Genomic DNA, 22289 nt, shown 5'->3' with positions numbered 1-22289 from the left:
AAATCTTCTTGCAGTATCACACTCCTTGGGTTCTGAGCCACAGTTCAGCTGGATACAAGTTGGCTGAATACAAGGGGTTTTTTTAAGGATAGGCATACAGTCTCAAATGTGAAAGCCCCATGAAGTTGAGTAACCTCCAGGATTCAGCAGCTGTTTGTGTTTCAGAGCTTAGAAGCCATCTGTGTTTTGTTTCTGAGATCCCTTCATCCTGTACACAAGTCTTGTCTTTAAATATCTTATGGATAGCAGTGTTTTCCTCAGGCAAAACAGCATCCTTCATGTCTGCTGCTCTCTCTTCATCTTTTTCATCTTTCCATGCTGCTTTTGAAGGAGCCTTGTCATTTCTGCTGTGCTGCCCACGTACACAATGGGCACGCTGGGCCCAGTGCTCTGAATCTCCCTCTGTTCCCAACCTACAGATTTGTCCTCGTTTATCTAATGGAAGGAAGCAAACAGAATTCCTTCGGACGAAAGGAAAAGCAAAAATGATGTACAACCAAAATTACACAGCAGTTGCACTTCAGCGATAGAACAGAGGTACCACATCAATAAAGATCATTTCACTAATGTTTTCCCTCAAAAAATTGTTTCATTTGCCAAAGAGAAGAGAAATGGAGACAGAAGAAAAATCATCCTGGCTGCTTTGCTGTTATTTCTAAAGCAGGCTCATGGGAAAACTTCAACATTTAAGAAAGCCTGATATAACACCAAATATCTTTTTTTTTAATAGAATGATTTCTACATGGTCCCTATTTCTATTGTTGCCAAAACAATTACATGGCTTTATGGACTGCACTGTCATTCACTGTGTCTGCTCTGTAAGAGCAAAAGAGATCAATTCCACCTTGCCTATGGAATTATAAACCACATCTCCAAAACACAACACACATACTGTTCCTAAGTACCAACATTACTCCTTAAAACTTGCTTTTGGCAATTCACTTACCCATTCCCTCTTCCAGAATAAGCACAGGAATTGTGAAACATGTGGCAGATCTGACCCATAAGGAGGCCAGGGAGGGCAGACACAAAGAGCTGTTAATAAGGAACCAGTGCCAGATGCTGACACCCTCATCCAAAACTGCATTAAGGTTCAATTCCCTGGGAACACAGTTCTGCACAAGCATGAGTGTTACTGCCCCAGTATTTCCCCAGGGCCTACACAAATAGCTTCTCATGCCTGACATGCAGCACACAACACTGTGTTCTTGTGTACTTTTGGGGTTGTTTGGGGGATAATTTTGTTTTAATCTATGTACCTGGGTTGCAACTACTCAAATACTTCCCCTTCCTAGTAGAAAAGCAGAGAGAACTCTCCAGCCTCCCACATGGAGAGCTGCATGAGAAATGCACCTTGCAGGGAAAAGCAGGAACCACAGGAGCTTTCTGTTTTCATTTGCAGCCTAAAGCTTTAAAGTACCTACCAGTGGTTTCAGCTGTAACTGTGAATTTTTCTTCGTTTCTGTTTCTGCACATGTATACCAAATCCAACTTCCTAATTCTCCCATACAGAGTCATTCCAGTCTCAGTGTTAATGTGATTAAAATGATGGAGGATATTGTGGGAATCACTAACTTCCCATTTTTAATTTCTCTTTTTTTTTTTAATATAGGAAGACATCAAGCTGCATTCTCAGTTCTGCATGCCACAATGCCTACAGTTCCATTTCAAACTGCTTTAAGGAATTTCCAAAGCATCAGGAACACTGCACTTACTCAGTCAGCTGTGGCAGGTATTAAGAACAGGAGTACCAGATGGAAATGAGCTCCAGCACAAGTTTCTGGCTGCCAGCAGAGATGTTAAATTCTCTTTCAGTTACTTTCAGCCTACTCTAAGTGAAAGATAAATCATGCTAAAAGGCAGTTTAGACCAAGCTAATCCACGTTCCACCCAAAACTGATAAACAAAGTCTCAGTGACTCCATGCACTGGCAGCAACTTAAGATCTAGTTCAGCTATTCACCAGCCCATATCCTCTACCTTGACACCAGCATCTGCATCCAGCAGGCTCAGTACTATTAAATTATTCTTCTACTCAGTAATGAGTGGTTAAAATCTCTTTGAGGTTAATCAAAATACTGAACCATTTATAGTTCATCTATAGCTATGGCAGGTCTGGACATCAGAGATGAAAATTTGATTCCAATACTTAATTCTACATGATCTGAAACTTCAGAATCTCCTTGTAAGTATGATTTTTGCTGTTTCACTTCACTTCCAAAAGATTCAAGTTGAAGAAAATACTGATTTTTGAGAAGGACCTAACTCCACTAAAAGGAGTGCAAAGTGAGATGATTTTTCTTCAGTTGCCAAAGTCTTCTGAAAAAAACCCACTCAGCAAGTGTGTGAGTAAGGAGGGAGGATGTCTTTGAAGGGAAGAGTACACCACTGCTCCTTTTTCCATTAGCACTGGATCTGTCCAAGGTTAGCCAGGGAGCTTTCCAGCTCCAGTCTGTAAAACACATCCTGACATAACTGGCTACATTCCCACCAGCTCATTAAACTCCACCTATATTCAAAAGGAAAACTCCAGCAATCAGCAATGGGAAACAGCCCCAAGAACTTCCCCTGGCCTGTCACGAGCTAAATTAAATGGCAAAACTGATCATCTCAAAAACATTTCAGCTTTTACAAGCCTCAGTGGACCTGGATGCAAAACTGAGAGCAACTTCCCAAACAGCCCACAGGGAACTTTTGGGAAGGTATCCCACCACCTGAAAGTAGAGCTACAGCAGGAAAGGACCACCATAAGGGGGGGAGATCCAGGACTCCACCTCTGTGGGTAGTGTCCAGCCACTTTTGTGCAAGTAAAACAATTAAAATAAAATTTTAAAAATATATATATTTGATAATTTATATTATAATGTATAATATATATATACATACATTTATAATATAATGTATTATACATATATTCCCATAAATAATATAAATATTATTATAGATTAAATACACACATGTATCAAATGTATCTATAATACATATAAAATGTATCGAGAAATATTAAAAAATATCTGGATGAGTTTCACTGCCTTGTTAAAGCAGAGTGAAACTGAAGTCAAAGGCAGAGCTGACAAGCTTACTGGGACTTTAGAGAAGAGCAGTGGAAAGGAAGGCTCACACTACCATGGATATTTTATTTTCAGGAGGTGTGCAGGACTATCATTTCCAAGTTGACAAGGATCATGTTTCTTCCACGCTCTTGTGAAACACTCACTGCTAATTCCCGAGGCCACTAGGGAGCGTCCCCAGCCTCTGCATAGACAAACACCAGCAAATCCTCCAGCAGTGTTTTGTTCTAATCAATCTCAAACCTCTCCCAGCAAATGAAAGAAGTTTACTCCCCTACACCAAATAACTTGAGTGCTTCCTCCAGTGCAGTAACTACTCTGAGCAAAAGCCAGAGGCTGCAGCTACTGCTGCATTTTTGCTTGTTCACCATGACTTGGCAAATTACTCTGGAAGGTCCTGTCCTGTCACATGCTCTGTCCCTGTCCTGTGACCACGACAGATATGGCCATGGGCACTTTTTTGCCAGCTCCTTCAATGCCACCCTATATTCCTGTCCAATACCCACGCCCTGGTCTTGTTTCTCCCTTCCCAAGAACAATCCTTTCACTCACACAGCAAAGACTCAGGCAGATGCTTTCCTTATTTTAGTAAGGACTGACGTAGCACAGAAATCTGATTAAGTAACAGACAAAGATATAAAAAATTATGCAGAACAACAATCACTGGAACTGCTCCTGATACACCACCCCACTTTCTTTTCTCTGTATGTTCTCTGAAACAGAGGCTGAGCCATTCCTTAAACTGCTACAGGAAACGTTTTTGCAAAAGATGTCTAAAGAATTATATTTAACAGGAGTTTCTAGAATTATATTTAACAGGAGTTTCTTGCACGCTGTGGGAATTAGAAGCCACTCCAACCAAAATACAAGGAATGTTTCAACACATCAGATCTATTGCTTGAACACAGTCTGTATAAGATAAGGGAAATTATTTTCCCTAATTTCTCTTCTCTTATTTGAATTCCTGCTCTAAGATGTTAGGAGGAACAAAAAATTAAAACCAATTGCTCTTGTCTTAGTTAAGACAAGACAATAGCTAAGACATAACACAGAATTATTAGGGAAGAAGGATAAAGGCAGCTGGGATATAGATCCAGAGAGGAAGCAGAACCTTTAATCCAACTATTAGAAAGTGCAATTCTTTTTTCCTCAAAACCTGAAGCTAACACAGTGTCTGAAGAAAAACACATTTGCATATTAATCTGGAAAAAAACTGATTAAATAATTTAGTTAAGAAATGTAACAACTACTCACCTGTCTGCACATCTATCACCATCTGATGGCCACCTCTCATCCCTGGCCGACTGTCTTCCCCATCACCTTCAGAAAAAGAGAGAAGAGAGAATTTTCCATTTTAAGATTTTTAAACCAAAGAAAAGTACAGCCTCAACATGGAAGCAGAGGAACTGAGTAACTCACCCTTCCTTAAACACTGGCACATCACTTTTTTCCAAGTAATATCTTTTGTGCATTATAAAACTGTACAAAGTTTTATACTGAACTAGCTGGTGATTGACAGTACAGAGAGCAGAAGTGAATACTGCAACTCTCAGTGCCTTGGAGAGGAGCTCCAACGCTCCTGACACACTTGGTGCACACAAAAGAGCTCTGAGATGTCCTTGCAGCTCTCCAGAAGGGATGACACAGTCACCCTTTGGCTCCCCTTCCATCTCTCCACACCTGAGAGCTGCCTGAGGGCTGAGCTGTGAGAATAGATACTCAAATGGCAGGGAAATGAACCCCTGGGATGGGAACAGGAGGTGATGCAGACCACAGAGCACAGCCAGCTTTGCACCAGCTATTCTCACATATAAGGGAATTCCAACTGTCCAATTAAAGCAGCTTTCCAACCACCTTATCTATCTTAAGTATTCAGGACAGGTGACACAGATAACCCCTCCCAAGGGGCTTGGGGACAGTGCTGCACACTTGGCAATTGTCACCTTGGATCCTGCATTTGCTCTGTGACAGTGATTTTTGTACTCTGCAGTTAAGGATGCTGCTACAAGTCTCCTCTCAAGGCAGACAGGAATGGAAAAGATTCTGCAGTTTGGATTTACTGTGTAACAGATCGGGGCTTCAAAAGATGCACCTCATTTAAAATACTCCCTGTTGAGATAATGTATTTATTTGCCAGCTCCTCAGTTTAAATTGAACTTACATCAACTCCATGTTCTAAATCCAGTAACACAGATAGCTGTTCTCATGTTTAACCAATATTCTGGGATTTGTTACCAAACTGATGATCTGTTCTTGAAGTTACAGCTAGTATTCCTACAGTGATCCTTACTCATCCAGAGGGCAGGCTGAATTTCACTGAATTTGCAGACAAACGCAACTTTTTCAGAGAAGAAACCATTCCCTAGAACTCTCCTAGAGGAGACTTTCTTGCATCATTCTCTTGCTCCATATTCTCAAAGGAACAAGACAGAACTGGCAGTACATGAGTTCTATCTTAAGAAATGTCCTTACCTTTGGTGCTTTTGGGGATAATCTGCCCCCAGCGAGGTTTGTACTCTTGCTGACTGATATACTGATTGAACAAGCCATCTGCAAAACAAAAATTTTGCTGGATAAAACATTTATCCTTCCATTTCAGCAAAATCACTATTAAGGTGCTAACTTCAGCCTAACTCAATCCAGTATGCCACTCCAAAGACTCCATTTTCAGTGAGTTCTCCATTATGTGTCAGTTAGTTTGTTAAACTTTTGTTAGTTTGTTAAACTTTTGTTAGTTTGTTAATGAACTAAATGTGCGAGCACTAAAATAAAAAGAATACTTGCTACTAGATCAATCAGGAATTATCCAGTTTGCCTGCCAGGTCGTGCCAAGTGTCTATAAATCTCCAGTGTGGTGTATTTAATTAAGAATAGAATCCCTCCCCCTTATTTAAGCAAAAGGAAAGTTGCCAGTGCATATAAAATTCAACCATTTTGGTGCATGTTAAGTTAAAACTAGGTCAGACAGCATCTCTGGAGCTTCATCTGAGAAGGGAAGCAGAGCAGATTGTTTAAATGCTGTGATATGGGACAACCAAGTGCTGGATGAAAAACAAAACAAGAGTTTACATTCTCTTCAGAGAGTTAAGCAAGAAGAGCGACAGAGGAGGCGTTAGATCCTGGGCCAGATGTGCCAAGTGCAGCATTTCTGTGAGCAGCACCAGCTCCAGCATTTTCCACACTCCCCTTGAGCCCTCCACCTCTTCAGCATCCAGAGGCAAATTCCTAATCCTGTTCAGATGGTAGCAGTCCATCACACAAACACCAATAAAGGAGACTTGTAACACCCACACTCCCTAGGACTGCTCTCCAGTCTGGGAAGGGCTTAGCACGTGGGGAACTTGGTGCTTTTGTTCTTCAAATGTCTCCTCTGAAACACCTACCTTACCTTCTGTAGCACAACAAACTATGAGAGCACCTGAGCACTGCTTGCCTGGCTACATCCCACCCATCACCCACCATCTCAACACACAAACTCTTCCTGGCAAATATTTCTGCTCTATTTATGTATTAATGCACTGGAAGAAAAACAATAGGAATTTAATAATGATGAATGCCTCTGTTTATTTATACAAAAGCCCTTTGTAGGTATATAGGCAAAAAAGAATGATCCTTACTGAATGCATCCCTATTTATTTAGAAAAAGGTAAAAAATCTTTGTTAAACACGACACAAGGCTCAGAGAAAATTTTCAAGTGTTTCCTGGCATCCTGTACTTTGTCGTGACTGAAATCCAGGTTTTAATTAAAATCCAAGCCAGCAAGTATTTCCTGGGAGAAGATGAAAGCTCTATTTAGAGACCATCTAACAGGAAAACAAGGGCACTCAAGAGCTCCTGAAAAGTGATGAGTTTGGTCTGAAAATATAAAACTTCCATAAACTCAGCTGTGCAAGTTTTTCCAAATAAATACTCTGAAAACAGGGCAGATTTTACTTTCACCTCAGCAGCAAAACCAGCAGCTCTCCCCACCACATGAGGTAATCGAGGAAAGCCAGAAGAAGTTTGCTCAACGTATGTAGAAGGAAAAGTGGTTTATTTTGGGTTTAATAGCAGGGCTCTTAACTCCCACTTCTTCAGCATTTATGAAGCTGGGACAACACACTAGAGGCTTGAAGCTTGAGATCTCATAAATTGTGATTCAGAAAAGCCAGGCCTAATAGAACAAATGCATGTGCTGTAAGAAATCCCACAGTGACTCAGCCACAAACCCAGACAGAAATGCAGCTTTTTGGTTATCGTTACAGCCTTGGGTCTGCAAGACAGAAACCAAAACCATATTTATCCCTATGGCAGCCAATAGATAATTGGACATAAATAGCTCAAAAGGATGAATTACACCACACAGGATCTGAAAGGGTGATTTAACCTCTCTCCCATGCTCTACACCCACAGGCTGCACTTGTCAAGATATGACACTTCTCCCCTACTGTGCCTTCGGCCTCTTTTAATAATGCTTCTCGTCTTCCATGGGACACTGGTTTGGAAATACTCCAGCTTGCTTCCCAGAAATGTTTCCTTCTGCTGGAAGCAGTTCCACATTCACTCTACTTGCATTGCAAACCAGCAGCAGCTTGTTTTGGAAGCTGAATCACCACCTGTCTGACACCACCAGGGAAAAAAAGGAGGATTTCTAGGTGGATTCTGTACCCGACGCCAGACCTACGCCAGCGCACTCCTTATGTTCCTTGTCAGGAGAGCACTGCTGACCAAAAGGTCTCCAAAGCTCCTGTGAGGCACTGAGGCTCACAGCTAGGCCTGCTCAGGTCTGTCAGCTGTTCCCAATGAAACAGGAGTTTAAAATAAATTTCAAGACTCTTGTCAAAAAAAAAAAAAAAAAAGAAAAAGAAAAAAAGCGCTGAGTGGAAGTTTTTAAATGAAGTGTTTTCTGTCACTCCGGAGACCTCTCACTTCAATGTCCATGTTTACTAAAATTACAGCCAAAAAAACAACTTTGTACTATTTTCAAGCCCTTTGCAGTAAGCCATGACGCATTTTGGATGTAACAACACGAAGTTCACCGTGATTAAAGCTTGGTAAATTCTGCCTCCCTGATAAGCCAAGTCTTGATTTTGCCAGCCAATTGCAGGTTATCCAGAAAGGATTACGACAAACATTGCGGACAAAAATATTTAACTTGTTGAAGCCAATCAGGAGCAAATTGTATAAAGCTTGGGGGTTTTTAGACAACACACATCTCCAGGTAAGGCTGCTGAAATCTGTTCACTTCACTGCCAATGGCTCAAAAACCTTCAGAGTGACATTAGCCCATAATTTCTGGGAGCTGGGGTTTGAGGTTTTGAGATTTTTCTCCAACCAAACAAAAGCAGCCAAAATACCTAAACAGCCTTAAGGCTTTTTGAGTCACAAACTACCTTCTAAAGAAAACCTGAAGGAGAGAAAGGTTCTACCAGATAAAAATCCAGACATTCCTTGACAATTTCCTCAAGACTTGAGAGAAAGAAGGAAACATACAATTTTTTTTCCAGCCTCCGAGCTGTAATATTTTCCTGCACTTTGTTCTTCATAAAAATGAAACAAGGTTTGCTCTCAAATCCATGTAAGTTATCCTACTTCTACACAAACCCCTATCATTTACTTCCCAGAGGCTTTGGATCCTTAGCCAGCCTCTCTCCTCCATGTACCCCAGTATACAGAACAGCTTCCTCAGAACTAAATCCAAACAATATTAAATGGTAAAATTCAGGTATACGTGTCTGTCTAGAGTTTCCAGGGGGAATACAATTGTTCTTGTGCCTCCTGTTCCTGTGAATCATGAGTTCTGGGAGACACTGGAGCCTGCAGGCTGCACATCACAACTTCTTGTTTGTCGCACAGAACTGACTTGTCACCAGATAAACACATGTCACATACTGACACGAGCAGTGCCAGAAGGAACACCTCAGTCCTGGAATACTAATGGGAAACAAGCAGTTCTTCCACCATTCCAAGCAGCTTTCCATGTCTACGGGAGCTGGGAGCAGTTCAACCAAGCAATTTGCACTCCACATACTCTCTGTAGGAATATTAAGCAGATTTTTTCCCTTCAATAATATAGGCCCGAAAGCTATAGGAATGGATCCAAATGTGAAGCATTTGAACCGAGTCTGTGAACCAGCTGAGATTTAGGGAACCTTTTCTTTTTGAGACGAAGTCAGGCAGCTGCCAGAGTTTCCATTTGCCCATTTTCTAAGTGTAACGCACAAGTCAAAAGAATCAGTGGGAAAAGTGTGGCTGCCTGCCACCGAGCTCTCAAAAGAAATCATCTGGTGATGTGAGGTGGAAGACAGCGTTCATCATTAGCAATGCAAAAGAACAAGAGTTAGCTCTGCCAGCACTAATTCTTGACCACCTACTCTTTTTCTACATGACTAAGCCTATGGAAATAGCCTGCGAGAGATGCAGAGCGTTGCACTTTGTCAATACCCACCACTGCAAATATCAGCCTCTCCAGAAGACATTTTAGGCTGAACTGAGTGTGCAGTATCTCTGTCAACCTCGCTGCACTTCTGTTTGTGCCTTTAAGGCAATGAACTCCCAGATCAGCAAGCGGTCAGGAGTTCACATATTCATGCCCAGTCTGCAACAGAACAGTTGCTCTTTGAACGATTTCAGGGATAATTTAAGGATCTGTATGTCTCAATTAACTCTACACTTCAGCTACACAGTACACAGACACAGGACTAAAGTTAATCCTCTTTTATTTGGAAAAACAACGCATCAGACAGGAGTTCAGTGGTAAGAACACCCACACCTTAGAGACTAAGCAGCAAGCTACTGAGACTTCACAACAGAGCTGCTAGGAAAGTAAAATGATAAAAAAATCATCACAGAATGGCCTGGGTTGGAAGGAACCTGAAAAATAATCTGGTTCTAATCCCCATGCCATGGAGACAGGGACACCTTTCAGCAGAGCAGGCTGCTCAGAAAATGCTGGGGAGCTTGACAGATGCAGAACACAGTAAGGACAGGTAACTGTGGAAGATCACAGGGATCAGGAATACTGCAGGAGAACATGCTGAAGGCTGAAAACCTCTATTCCCATCCTACCAAGAAGAATCCAGCTGTTAAGCACCATTAATATTCAGCACCTTGACTGCCACAACTTCAAACAAATTGTTCCAGCTGCAGTTTTGAGGGGTTTTGTGGCGATCAGAAGAGGTTTGTCCTGCCCTCTCCCCCACCCCAGCCTGATCAGCTCCCTGTCTGGGTTGGCCATGTGGCAGCACGAGCACCAGTGCCAGGGACACAGTGTCCTGAGCAAGGGCAGGATTGACCCAGTTAGTGAAAACCCGCAGCGGTGTCAGCTTAAAGCAAATATGGGATGCAGCCTCGGTGTCTCGGGATAGATAGCACTTCTCTCCAAAGAGTGCTGGGAGGCGATAGAGCTTTAAATGGGTACATTTAAAGCTGAAGACAGCATAAAGAATGGCAGGAGGATGGGGGAAGGAAGGTTAATGTATTCCAAGACAAGCAAAATCATTAAGGATGACCAACAGAGCGCTGGGAGATGCGCACACTGACATTTAACTTTAGCTAGCCAGGTGCTGGATGAAAATGAAGCAAAATAAACATCCCCATGCATATTTTTCTGTCCCTTAGAAGCAGTGACAAAACCTAATGATGCTCTTGAAGACTCTCCTGCTAAATTATCCACCGTCTGTTACTACCAAGACTTGCTGGAACTAAAAAAAGGCTGATGAAACAAGCTGCAGCATATTCCTTCAGCTCACCTAAGTGATGCTGAGCCCCTCAGCCTCCAAAAAGGGATGTGATAACAAAAACCAGCAAAGGAGGATTATCCACATCAAATCTGACAAGAAACAAGTGTCTGTCAGGCAGAACAATACAAGACCTACAGTTTCCTACCAGGCCAGTCCTTTGCCAGTATTTTCACACCTGGAAAAGCAGTGCACTGCTGACAGCAGCCCCACTCTCAGCAAACATTAAGTAGTAAAAGAAATTAAAATATAAGAGCTCAAAAAATGAGGTTAAAAACATTCACTTCATTAGCACCTAAGACAAAAATTCCATTTTTGAGAGTACTTTTTCAGCACATTCTAAGACTTTGAGTGAAATTCCATTCAAGAAATCATTTCCACTCCAGCCTGCAATGAAGTGGAAAGAGGACAGCCTCCAGGCACTGAGATTAAGCCATGGCCAAGGCAGCAGAGCGAGGCAATGATAAAATCATCACCATCAGCACTCAGCACTCCTCTGGCTGCTGCTGCATCATGGTGGGCTCATCAGCTCCCTCCAGGCACTCGTGTCTTTGAGACACACACAGAAACAGCTCCCTGCTGCTTTTCCAGCCTGCAATCCTCCCTTGCCCTTACGATTCAGGAGGAAGCTGCCAGTTGCAAAATGCCCCTGCATTGCAGGAAGCTGTTCACACTCCCAGCCCAGCCAACACTCCGCTGTCTCGGGAGGGTGAGGATGAACATGGCAATTCTCAGTCTCAACACGTGTAGCTGCTCATGGAGCTCAGCACAGGGCAGGTCTCCACTGCTCTGTCTGAAGAGAAACCTTGAGCCAAACCCATAGAAAACTATTTACTGCAGTTTTGGAAGACCTGTTGCAGTAAGCTCCTTAAAACTGTGCTCAGTTGAACAGCTTAGTCACAAAAAGATGGTGGGTTTTCATGGAAGACAGCCCTTGATTTCCAAGCTATCATTTCTGTCACATTCTGAGAAGCACTTCCAGCTTGAGTGGTACAAACCACACTGATGGGAGTCAAGCAGGTACACTGGCATCTTTCCAAAGGTATTACAAAATGACTGATTAGCCCAGAATTAAAGAATAATATCTCTGGTGCCAGCTATCCATGAAATTGGTTCACTAAGTCCCTAACTCCACTGGCATCAGACACAAAGTTTTCCTCTTACACCAGCACAAGTCTCCCATAACAAATGACTGCACAGAGTCAAAAAGCTCTACACCCACAGCCAAGAGCACATCTGTTTTATCAGACTGCAATCCAAAACTGCTGCACAGGTCTTGAGAGTCACTTCAGTGCAACAGCTCCACTCCTTCTGTATCCTATTGATCAAGACAGAGTACATCTCCCTCCTTTTAGGGGTTGAGAGCTGTTTATACACCCTGTTTTTAAGTAGAAAGCTTTCAAGCAAAAGATTAATAGCAGTTCCAATGAAACTGACTGGCCTGCCAAGGTCCCACTCTGCAAAGGAAAACAGACTCTGCCTCCAGTCACTTCCACAGAATTGTCCAAGGATTATCTTCCCCATAAGCAAAGAGAGCATCCTCTTTGATACACAGCTGAAAACTTCTGCCTGAACACCAACTCAGTGGTGAGCTCCAAGCAGAAACCATGATCCAGATTACTACTGAGAACTCCAGTCTTTTGCTTCCCTGCTCACCATTCCAGTGACTTTCCTGACAGTTTAAGCCCACCTTCAGCTTGCCAACACTTACATGAAGAACTTGTCTTTACCCACTCAAGTGCACCGCCTTGTCATCTCTGGGGGAAAGTGACTCCAAAAGTAGCAGCAATAAGAGATTTCATGAATTTTTATCCCTCATCACACACACACTCACAAGTCCAAAAGCTGACAGCACACCAGAAATGAAACAACACATGAACCTGCCAACTCTACTACTAAGCACACTAACATTCAAAAGAAGGTAACATTTCAATGCACTTTTTTTCAAGCTAATGAATCACTTCCTCTGATTCTCTTACCATTCACAGCTTTTTCTATCAGTTCTTCACAAGCATCGAAGTCCCCCTTCAACACCAGCTTGTCGTGCAGGTCTGTCAACATGGGGTGCTCCAGAGCAATCTTGGTTTTCTTCTGCAGCGACTCGAAAGCCTCGGTGTAGTTGTGCTGCCGAAAATGCTTTAGGCAAAGGCGAATGGCTTCCTGTTCACGGTACTACTGGAACACAAGAAAACCTCTGAGACATGGAGATTCTTCCTCTGACCAGCACTGCTGGCAGCTACCTGTGAACCTGCCCAGAGACAGGATCTCTTATCCACGCCGCGCTAAGGGCTCGCGGGCTCATGGAGGAAGGCTGTGTGAGAGACATTACAAGCTGTGCAGGCATTTACTTTCCAACAGTATAGAAATTATACAATTTGGTATCATCCAATTTAATAAGCATACAAGAAAGAGAGTGCATGGTGTCCCAGATCTCTGGGGTGACCATTATTTCCCCCCCATCTGCTTGGCCCTGCTGTTCGAGGCCTACACGAAGCACAGAGCAAGAAAAAGCCGTCGCTATCAGCGTTACATAATTTGATTGTATGACTCTTACATAACAAAATAATTTAGAAGAGTAAGTAGGTCACAGCTTTTCTAGAAGCAGAAGGAGGAAAAAAAAAAAAAGCTGTGAGAATGGGAATACTTGCAATGACCAGCACTCCTGCCACGGAAAGGCAGAAGGCTGACCCCAAATCCTGTGGGTTTGTGAGGGTTTGCAATCACAGCACCAAGGATTTCTGTGCACGCCAAAGTTTTAACTTCTAAATATTCTCCTGCATCTTGAAGCAGAACCTCTGTTTTCACACCACGGATGGAGCCACAGCTGCCCACCTCCCACTCAGCTGTGGGAAGGGGTGAGAAAGGTGCAAGAAAACCCACATTGGGTCAAACATCCTGGCACAGACACACGAGGGAGTAGTAAACTCTGAGTAAGAGCTACAATTTTCAAAGCTGCTAACAAGACGTTTAAAAACCACAGATTTTTAAGTTGATAAGTAGCAGAAACACTTTATTTTAAACAGACTTTTCAATCCTAAATTCTAAGGCATTAAAAAAAAATCTCCATTTCCATCTTTAACACACAACTACTATGGTAAAAAGCAAATGTAACTTTAAGCATCGATAAGACTGATCAAATTACAGACAAAAGATTTTACTCCTAAATGAACACTACTGCTAAAAGTGAAGTTTATAGTATTCAAATGAACAGAATATTTCTGAAAACCTGGAACTAACACTGACATTCAACAAAATTTAATGCTCTCGAAAGAATGGCTCGATAGCAAGAATCTCATAAACTGAAGCGGCTAAAAAGAAACACGGCCATGTGCTGTATTTTTAGTTCTTAATCCATCAGTATTTCACAGCTGCAAATAGCCAGAACTATGCATTTTTAGAAAACCAGTTCCCAGCCCACATAAAGGCCAAGGACATGTACCGATAAGAATGCAAGGCTGCAGCAAAGAATTATTAAAGCTAAAACAGTTTTACAGCACAACTGGCAAAAAACAACTCCTTTTTTTTCTTTCCAAGAGATGCCTAAGACACTCTCTAAGCAAATCTTCACTTGCATGAGTCAAGGCCAAAACCAAGTTAGATTTTTTTTGTTCAAAGGGATAGCAAGTAAAAGGAGAGCTGCACACCAGTAACTACCAGCTTCTGCATTTTTAGATCCTCCAGTATAGAAATCAGACAAAATGCAGACTTGAGACAGAGGGTACCTCCCCCCTTTCACTGAGCCTCTCATGACTGATAGACCTGGCTTAGATAGCTAGGAATGACTTGGATGGAGTCTGGCCACTTGATGCAATATAAAAGTTTATATTCAAGTTTATATTCAAGTGACATCATGGTAGTACTTCAAAAGTTAAATGTAAAAACCTGCTTTAAGCAAAAAATATGTATAAAAAGTATATAAAAGGCTCCTTTTTAAATGCTGTCATACAGGTTTAAAGAGATGACAACCCAAATAATAGCTTTGATCTGAAGCTGAAAATAATTCCTATGGTTAAAAACGTAACAAGAGCAGGAAACTAAGACATCAACACTGTCAAATACACTCGTAGAATTAAAAATACTTATGTGCTCATTATTAGAAGTGCTACCCAGTGATCAAGTACCCCTTCTCAGGTGCTGAAGTATGTCCACTCCTCAGGAAAGAGGAGTAAGGCTGTTTGGAGGCAGTAGGCTGAGCTGGACAGCAAGGAGAAAGTGCTGAGGAATGTTTCACTCCTTATCCATTACCCCCAGCTCCACTCCCCACAGGAGAGGGAGGTTTTGTTGGCACAAAACAAAAAGGAAGGGCAATGTGGTGTAAAACCTTCCTCTCATCTGATGTTGCAGGCAGTGGAAAATTATTACACTTCAAAGACTCTGAGATTTCCAAAAACACACGTGAAAATATTCCCACCATCTCAAAGAACTGGAGGAAACAGGTCAACCTTTCTGCCTTTCCCTAAATATGGGACAGCACATCCCTCTCCATGGATCCAGCAAGAGCAGCCTCTCTTCTGTGAGAGAGGAGAACATCAGTGGCACATGCACTCATCACCAAAAACTTGGCAGTGGATCCTAGCAGAGCTCACACCACCATGACTCAGTCTCTGCACTGCTGCCTTGGGGCTCCAAGCTCTAGGAGAACAATGCTGGCAGCCCTTGAAGAAGCTGGCCCTACACACAATGCTGACCAGGAAAAGCACCCATTCCATGGGAGAAGATGGAACAAAACAGATGCAGACATCGTCGCTGCATGACTCCTGACCAAAAGAGAAAATAAAAATCAGAGCTTCCTGCTTTCAGCAACTGGTCCAAACTGCCAGACACGCCACCACGTGCAGAGCCAGCAAAAGGAAAACCACCAGCAGCTTCTGTCAAGTGGACTTCCATCATCAGCTGACTCATGACCACAACACCACTCGGACCATAAAGCAGCTCCAGACAACTTCCACTGTGCTGGTTATTTAAATCCTCCACAAAGCAGCTCATGATGTTGGTGTAAATGGGCACGAGCCAGACACCACAGTCACACACTGCTTCTTGACCATTCTGGCAGCACCCTGAACTAATCACACACAATCTCCATCTCCTTCTAAGCTCTTCCTTCTGGAAGCAGAGATACACTGCTCCACTACTCAGTCCTACTCAGCTGGGAAGGATGTCTTCTCTGCAACACAATATGAGTTTCATTAATTGTTCCAGAGGAACCAAAGCACAAAATGTACCAATAAAATGTGTTCTGGTTGTCAGTGTGCACTTCCCTCCCAAGGGAGAGGCATCTCTAATACTCAATTAAACACAAGTTATAAAAATAAAGTTTGGAAACCCTTGAACTTCCTGTCTATCTAATGACAAATGACATAAATCATCTCATCTCACGGTCCAGTGGCACCAGCCCCACTCTGTTCCAGGATATTCAGCAAAAAGACAGTAAGAGGGAAACATCTAAAGAGCAAGACACCAACAAGGATTCTCTTTAAAAAAAGGTCATTTTTATACCCTGCAACAAAAGGTGCATCTGTAACCCAAAAGGTTCTGGACTCCGTGGACTCTGGAGTTAGAAGAGTCAGAAGGCAACAAGAGGAAGAAACAGAATCTGGTTTTGTTAACATTCATTTCCCTCCCAATACAAATACTAATACTTTACTAATATTGTCCCCTTTGGCTCAGTGTCCATTTCTTGTGATGTCTACCTGCCAGGTTTTTTGGGTGATGCTGGTGGTTTTGGGGTTTCTTGGGGCTGTTTTGTTGGTCTTTCAAAGAGAACAAACAGATAAAATTCAGAGAGTTTCCCTCAGGGTCAAAGTCAGCCACATGGTTCCAAGTATGCATGTTTGCTGTTTTAATAGCTGATGTTCAAGGAATGAAAAGGTCACATCACTCCAGTAAGAGAGGTTTCACAAGATTCTGAGACTGGGAATCTTCAAACAAACAGGCATCCAAAATGCAGGCCTACCTTGCTGTACCAGTTGAGGCACGGCTGGACCACATCTGGATCATCAATGCCATTTAGTTCAACATACCAGATACTAAAATTGAAGCTAGGTCCCCACGATAAGAGTGGAACTGGAGAAGAAAGGAAAAGGAGAAAAACTATGCATAAACATCAAACAATCACTATTGCAACAGAATGATTTTAAAGTTTACACAAAATTCAGTGTTTCTGACTTAAGTTCTAGCTCATTTAACTTAGCTTAGGAAAATTACCAAATACATCATGTTCAAGTTTGTCATTTAAAGCAACCTGTGCTGAGCAACATTAACACAGCAGATCATTACAAAGCAGAAGCTTGCTTTAAGCAGAAGAGCAAAAACACTATCATTAAAAACAGCTCCAAGAGGCAACAAGCTTTGACAAGGATGGGAATCACGAGCATACTAGCGACAGTATTTGCTCCTCATAGTACATTTATTTCCCCATTTGTCAGCAACAATTATTTTCCCTAATGGTGAAGACAAGTAGCTTGGGTAGTTTAAATTTTACAAAATTAGTAACATCTGCAAGTTGTGGAGGAGCGAGGGAGGGATAACTGTCAGTTTCTAACTTAAAAACTCTATTTTTTTAAAAGCTTTATTTAATCTGTGCAGTTTTTTTGCTGGTACTATTTCATCTGAATATTGGAACAAATGGACCTGAAATACTAAAAGACCCATGAAACACACTACAGCCTCTCACCTATGGCTTCTCTACCACTCTGGGTTAGTATCTGTGGCCTTGCACTGATTTTGTGGTTAATCTGTAGGTTAAGACCTGGTTCTGCTTTTTGAAGCAACTCCAACCCCCAGAAAACTTGTGTGTGAACTCTGACTCATTAAAACTGCAATGAAATTGAGTGGTTTCATTTCAAACATTTTTGTTTCCTTTTTATTTGACTCTAACTGATAAACAGGAAAAGACAGTATTGAAGTTGAAGGAGCAGTTACCAGCAACACCAAGGAGTCTCCACTACCTCCTCCCTTCCACTATTTTTGCCACTAAGAAATTGCCTGTTGAAACAGGCACCATGAAATACCACTGAGATTAACCTGCTGAACTCACGTTTTTCTGACCTACTCCTTGAGGAAATAAAAACCCCAAACTCATCAGAAAGCTTCTCCTGAGCTCTTACAGGTTCTTAAGTATTTCTACCTCAAACAAGCTACATCTATGATTGTCTGCAATGTGTTTGGGCACAAGGCACATGTTCAAACACATGATTTTCTAAGTTTTAGAGAGTGTATTTACAAACCTATTGCTAAAGATGCACAGTAACTTCTGGGAACAGTCAAGAGCCAAAGAGACTTTGTATATGCAACTCTTAACTGATTTTAATATCCCTAAGAAGGTCCTTTCTATTGTACAGCTCTCAAAACATCTTTTCAAACAGGTTTTTTTCAACTTGATTATTAAGCACACAGCGTGATGCTTTCAGAGCAGTTCCTTGTAGGTGCATGTTTGTGGAGAGAAGAGAGAAGTGAGGTGGTCAAAAAAACTAAGTCACCTGTCTCCCATCCACAATCCACACTCTCTGCCCAAGAAATTTCCCTCTTGCTGACTTTCAGCCCCTGCACAGGCTGAGAGCTGCCAATGGGGTAACTTAACACCATAAAACATGACTGCTGCTAAATTCAAGTTGGGTCCCGGATATCCTACCCATTACTGCAGCAGTCTGGCAAAATACCACATCTAAGGGCAGCACCTTTGGTCTGTCCTCAGACCTGAACACACAGACCAGACCAAACTGAGCTTAAATTTGCTATTTGGTCAGCTATAAACATCAGAGTCTATCCAACAGCTCACTGGACTGAAATGCTCAACTAAACCACAGACCACCTCAAATGGGCCAAGACCATCCATTTCCTGATGGTAAACCTGAGGCCACCTTCCAAACTGAAATATTACTCCCTTCTCTATCCACCTCCTTTCTTTTCAGCAATTCTCCTCAAAACTTCTCCTCAAAACTCCTCAAAACTCAAAACTTCTATGAGCTTCTCTCAGGAAACAAATTAACAATTCACCCTCCTCTCTTTGATGCTAACTACAACCCCCAAGAAGTTATTGGGATGTACACAAGAAAAAGCAAAGCCATCAACTTGCTGACATTTGTCCTCCCCACAGTTAACTCAGAGCTTCCAACAGTCTTTTTTACAAAAAGGAAAAAACAAAACACCAGAAATGGTGATTTTTAACAGCAAGATTTTCAGGGTGCAATCTTTTCTAAGGAAAGCACATTAAGATGTACAGGGAAGGGAAAGAAAACCCTTCCCCAGAACTGCACAGGCAGAGAAAACTGAACCTGACTCCACAGGAGCAGAAAAAGAAACAAAGCTGAAGGTTGACACTGAAATGTGATTTCTGTTCCAGTTAGGCAAGTTGAAGTGTTCTGCTGGATCATCTCCCCATTTTTGAACTTCTTTCCTGACTCCCAGGAGACACCTCTCACCCTTTCTTCTGCCCTCTCTCTTTTGAGGCCTCCATAGGAGTGCTCAGATCTTCAGAAAAATCTCATTTTAGAGCACCCACAATCTGACTTATACCTGGAAAGAGGAGACACTAAGTGCAGCATGGAAGCACTTTTTTCTGCACACCTTTGAGATGGAAATGTGCTACAATCAAAGATGTTGAAGGCCTAAAGGTATGTAATTCCTCCACTTTTTATCAAAAAGCCACCTCACTATGTTTTTTCCTGCAGGTACCACAGCAATCCATCCTAAAAGGTGTAACTGCTCAGAGCAGTTGAATTGTCACTCCACAGTGAGAGGAGTTCAGCAGAGGAAAAAAAAACTTCTTAAAATCAATATTCTTCTGAGAAACAGAAGGTATTTGAGTCACTTAAACACTTCTTAATCCATACAAGGATGATTTTAGGGGATACTTCTCAATAATAGCTATGCCTAGACAAGGATTGCAACTCTATAGTAGAGAAGCTAATAGCAAAGGCATTAAACACAGTAATTTTAAATACCTCTCTCAAGCTAATTTCTGTGTCCCTCATCTACAGGCAGACATACAAACAGGTACACTTGCAAAATGAAGAAAATATCCACTAAAAAAGTATCCCTCTTTTTTGTTCCATCAAAACCTAAAAATCTTGAAGCTTAGTTACCAAATCCCATGCTAATAACAAACTGCAATGAGAATTACACCTGGCATTTTTCAAGTTCTTTCATGGTAATCAGTCTTTACACCTTCTGCTTTCAAGGACACAGCACAGAAAAATCTCTGCTTGGAGAAATCATGAGAACAGAGCCAGAAACAAAGCTCACAGACATGATAAAGATTATTCTTTGATCTTTTGTCCAGATAAATACTTTCTTCTCTCTCTCCAGCTCTTTAATGAGGTACTACATGAAATGTAAAAATTACCTGTCAAGTAAGTCAAAAAGCCTGCACAACTGGGCATTTCAGTGCTCAGGAACTGCAGTTGAAGTAATTAAACTAACAGAAGTGCAAGGCTTTCCTTGACCAAAGGAGAGAGGTTATTCTTTCTGCATTTTATGAGCCTGAAAATTCCTCTGCTATGTGAGCAATGGAGGCTGGAGCAGGAACCTCCCCCTCTCCCAGATCTGCCCATGGTTTCTCCTGCCCCATACCCCCATATAAACCCCACTGCTGTGTTGCTGACAGTGCTGTTGTAGGTCCCTGTGCTGATGTGTGGAATCATAAAGCCCATTCCTGAATGCAAGTGCTGTGAACCCCCAAGCCCAAACCTCACTGATAGCAGGATTTCACCCTGTCAGTCCCTGAGAGTCCAAAAGGGCAGATTTTGGCCTTGTTTCCTGGCACTGTTACAAGGAACACAGCACGGTGCTTGAAATTTTGAGTTACTTTGGCTAGCAGCTTGGAAATTTTAACAAACTCAAAACATTTTCAAGCTGTGAATCTGAAAAATAACAGAATTTCGTAACAGTGTTTTGCAGTTGTTTCACAGCAAAAAACTTCATCAACAAAATGACACCAGCCATCACCCAGAGGCTTTCATAGGTTTAGGTGAAAAGACCATTTCCAATTCTGTCTTAGCATAGAAATTTCTTCATGAAAGACAGCTTCAGGAAATCAAAGGCTATAGATAAAGGAAAACTCATCTCAAACCATAACCAGTGAGGAAGTGGCAGCTCATTGCAAACCTAATATTAACGTAGATAATAATGTTTATTCATGGAATGGTTTGGGTTGCAAGACAACTGAAAGGGCACCCAACTTCATCCCCCTGACATGCTCAGGGACACCTTTCACTACCCCAGGTTGCTCCAAGCCCTGTCCAGCCTGGTCTGGGACACTTGCAGGGATCCAGGGGCAGCCACAGCTTCTCTGGGCACCCTGTGCCAGGGCCTTCCCACCCTCACAGTCAGGAATTTCCTGCTAATATCTAATCTAAATCTGCCCTCCTTCAGATAAGGCTGTTTCCTCTTGTGCTATCAGTACATGCCCTTGAGAGAAGTGCTACATGAAGATCCCATCCCAATAAAACAAGGTACTGATATAATTTCAGAGGAAAACATCCTGGTAATGGGAATTAATCAGCCTTTCACTTTCACAACAAGTTTCAACTCACAGCTACACTTCATTTCATCAGAACACACTTTCCTAGAATACAATTTACACATCCAAAGAAGCAGCCAGAAATCTTTCCATTGGGCCCTTTAGCCCTCCAGGAACTACTTGCTAGTTTTTAGCCACTGAAAAATAACATTTTCCAAAAACTTAATGTTGGAAGCTTCAGAATAAAAAATAATAATAAAAAAAAAATAAAGCTTTTAAAAATTCATTTAACTTCCCTGATTTAGTCAACCTTTAACTTGATTCCTCTGCTACTCTTGAGGTTTTCTAAAGCCAAGCACTACAGTTGCTTCCAAAAGTAGCAGCCAGAAACCAGCCCAGTGAACAACCAAATACTCCACTTCTCTAAGAACAGGAAACCCCACAAATGATTACTGGATTCCCAGCCTGAAGCTTTCAGTTCCTGACAAACATGAGGAGATTCAGAAAGAACACACTGGAGCAAAGGGCTCAGAGGGGAGCCCCTACACAGCCACTATCATCAGAGTCTTGGCAAAGGAATTACCCAACACATCAAAACACTCCTAAATTCATCTAAACTAGCCAACAGGATCTTATCTTATTTTTCAGCAATTACCTCCTTGCTCTATTTTTAACCTTAAACAGCTAGTTTAAACCCAGTCATTCTTGTACTATCTCAGTAGGTAGGAAGGGAAAGATAAATTTACTGAGCAAGCTGAAAGGCTCCAAATCCTTGGATTAAATCCAACAACTGTAAGGATTGTTCCTTGTTCTCTCAGGCCTGCAGAAAGCAAGGAAGAGCTATCCTCACCTGCTCCTATCACACATCCCAGTACCTGGCCCCTCAACCTCTGCCCCAGCCAAACCAGAAATCAGAGGGTACAACCCCTCCCTGCCCCTGGGTGTCATCCTTAGCCAGAGGTGAGTGAGACATTGTGGTAAGAGCAGCAGGGAGAGAACAAGGGAGGCTTCTGCTGTTGCTTTATGGGTTACAACTGTGTT

General features: G+C 42.1%; 1 protein-coding gene across 5 annotated transcripts in view; it reads right to left on the bottom strand.

Annotated features, from left to right (window-relative positions):
- MKLN1 (muskelin 1) overlaps window positions 1–22289 on the bottom strand; it is a 102783-nt gene that overhangs the window by 56375 nt on the left and 24119 nt on the right. For 4 of the 5 annotated variants that reach the window (XM_071424180.1, XM_071424181.1, XM_071424182.1 and 1 more), the window contains 4 exons: window positions 16743–16852; window positions 12769–12961; window positions 5543–5620; window positions 4325–4390 (listed from right to left, as the gene is read on the bottom strand). In XM_071424180.1, coding sequence (XP_071280281.1) covers window positions 4325–4390; window positions 5543–5620; window positions 12769–12961; window positions 16743–16852 — 447 coding nt within the window. Of the gene's footprint in view, window positions 1–4324; window positions 4391–5542; window positions 5621–12768; window positions 12965–16742; window positions 16853–22289 lie in introns of all 5 variants that reach the window. The other variant, XM_071424184.1, reaches the window with a different exon arrangement.

Source organism: Agelaius tricolor, unplaced genomic scaffold (genome assembly GCF_023055355.1).
Source record: "Agelaius tricolor isolate 1412-34295 unplaced genomic scaffold, bAgeTri1.0.p SCAF_3, whole genome shotgun sequence".
NCBI lineage: Eukaryota > Metazoa > Chordata > Aves > Passeriformes > Icteridae > Agelaius > Agelaius tricolor.
The sequence above is the reverse complement of the archived record's forward strand: the minus strand, read 5'-3'. Positions and strand labels throughout refer to the sequence as shown.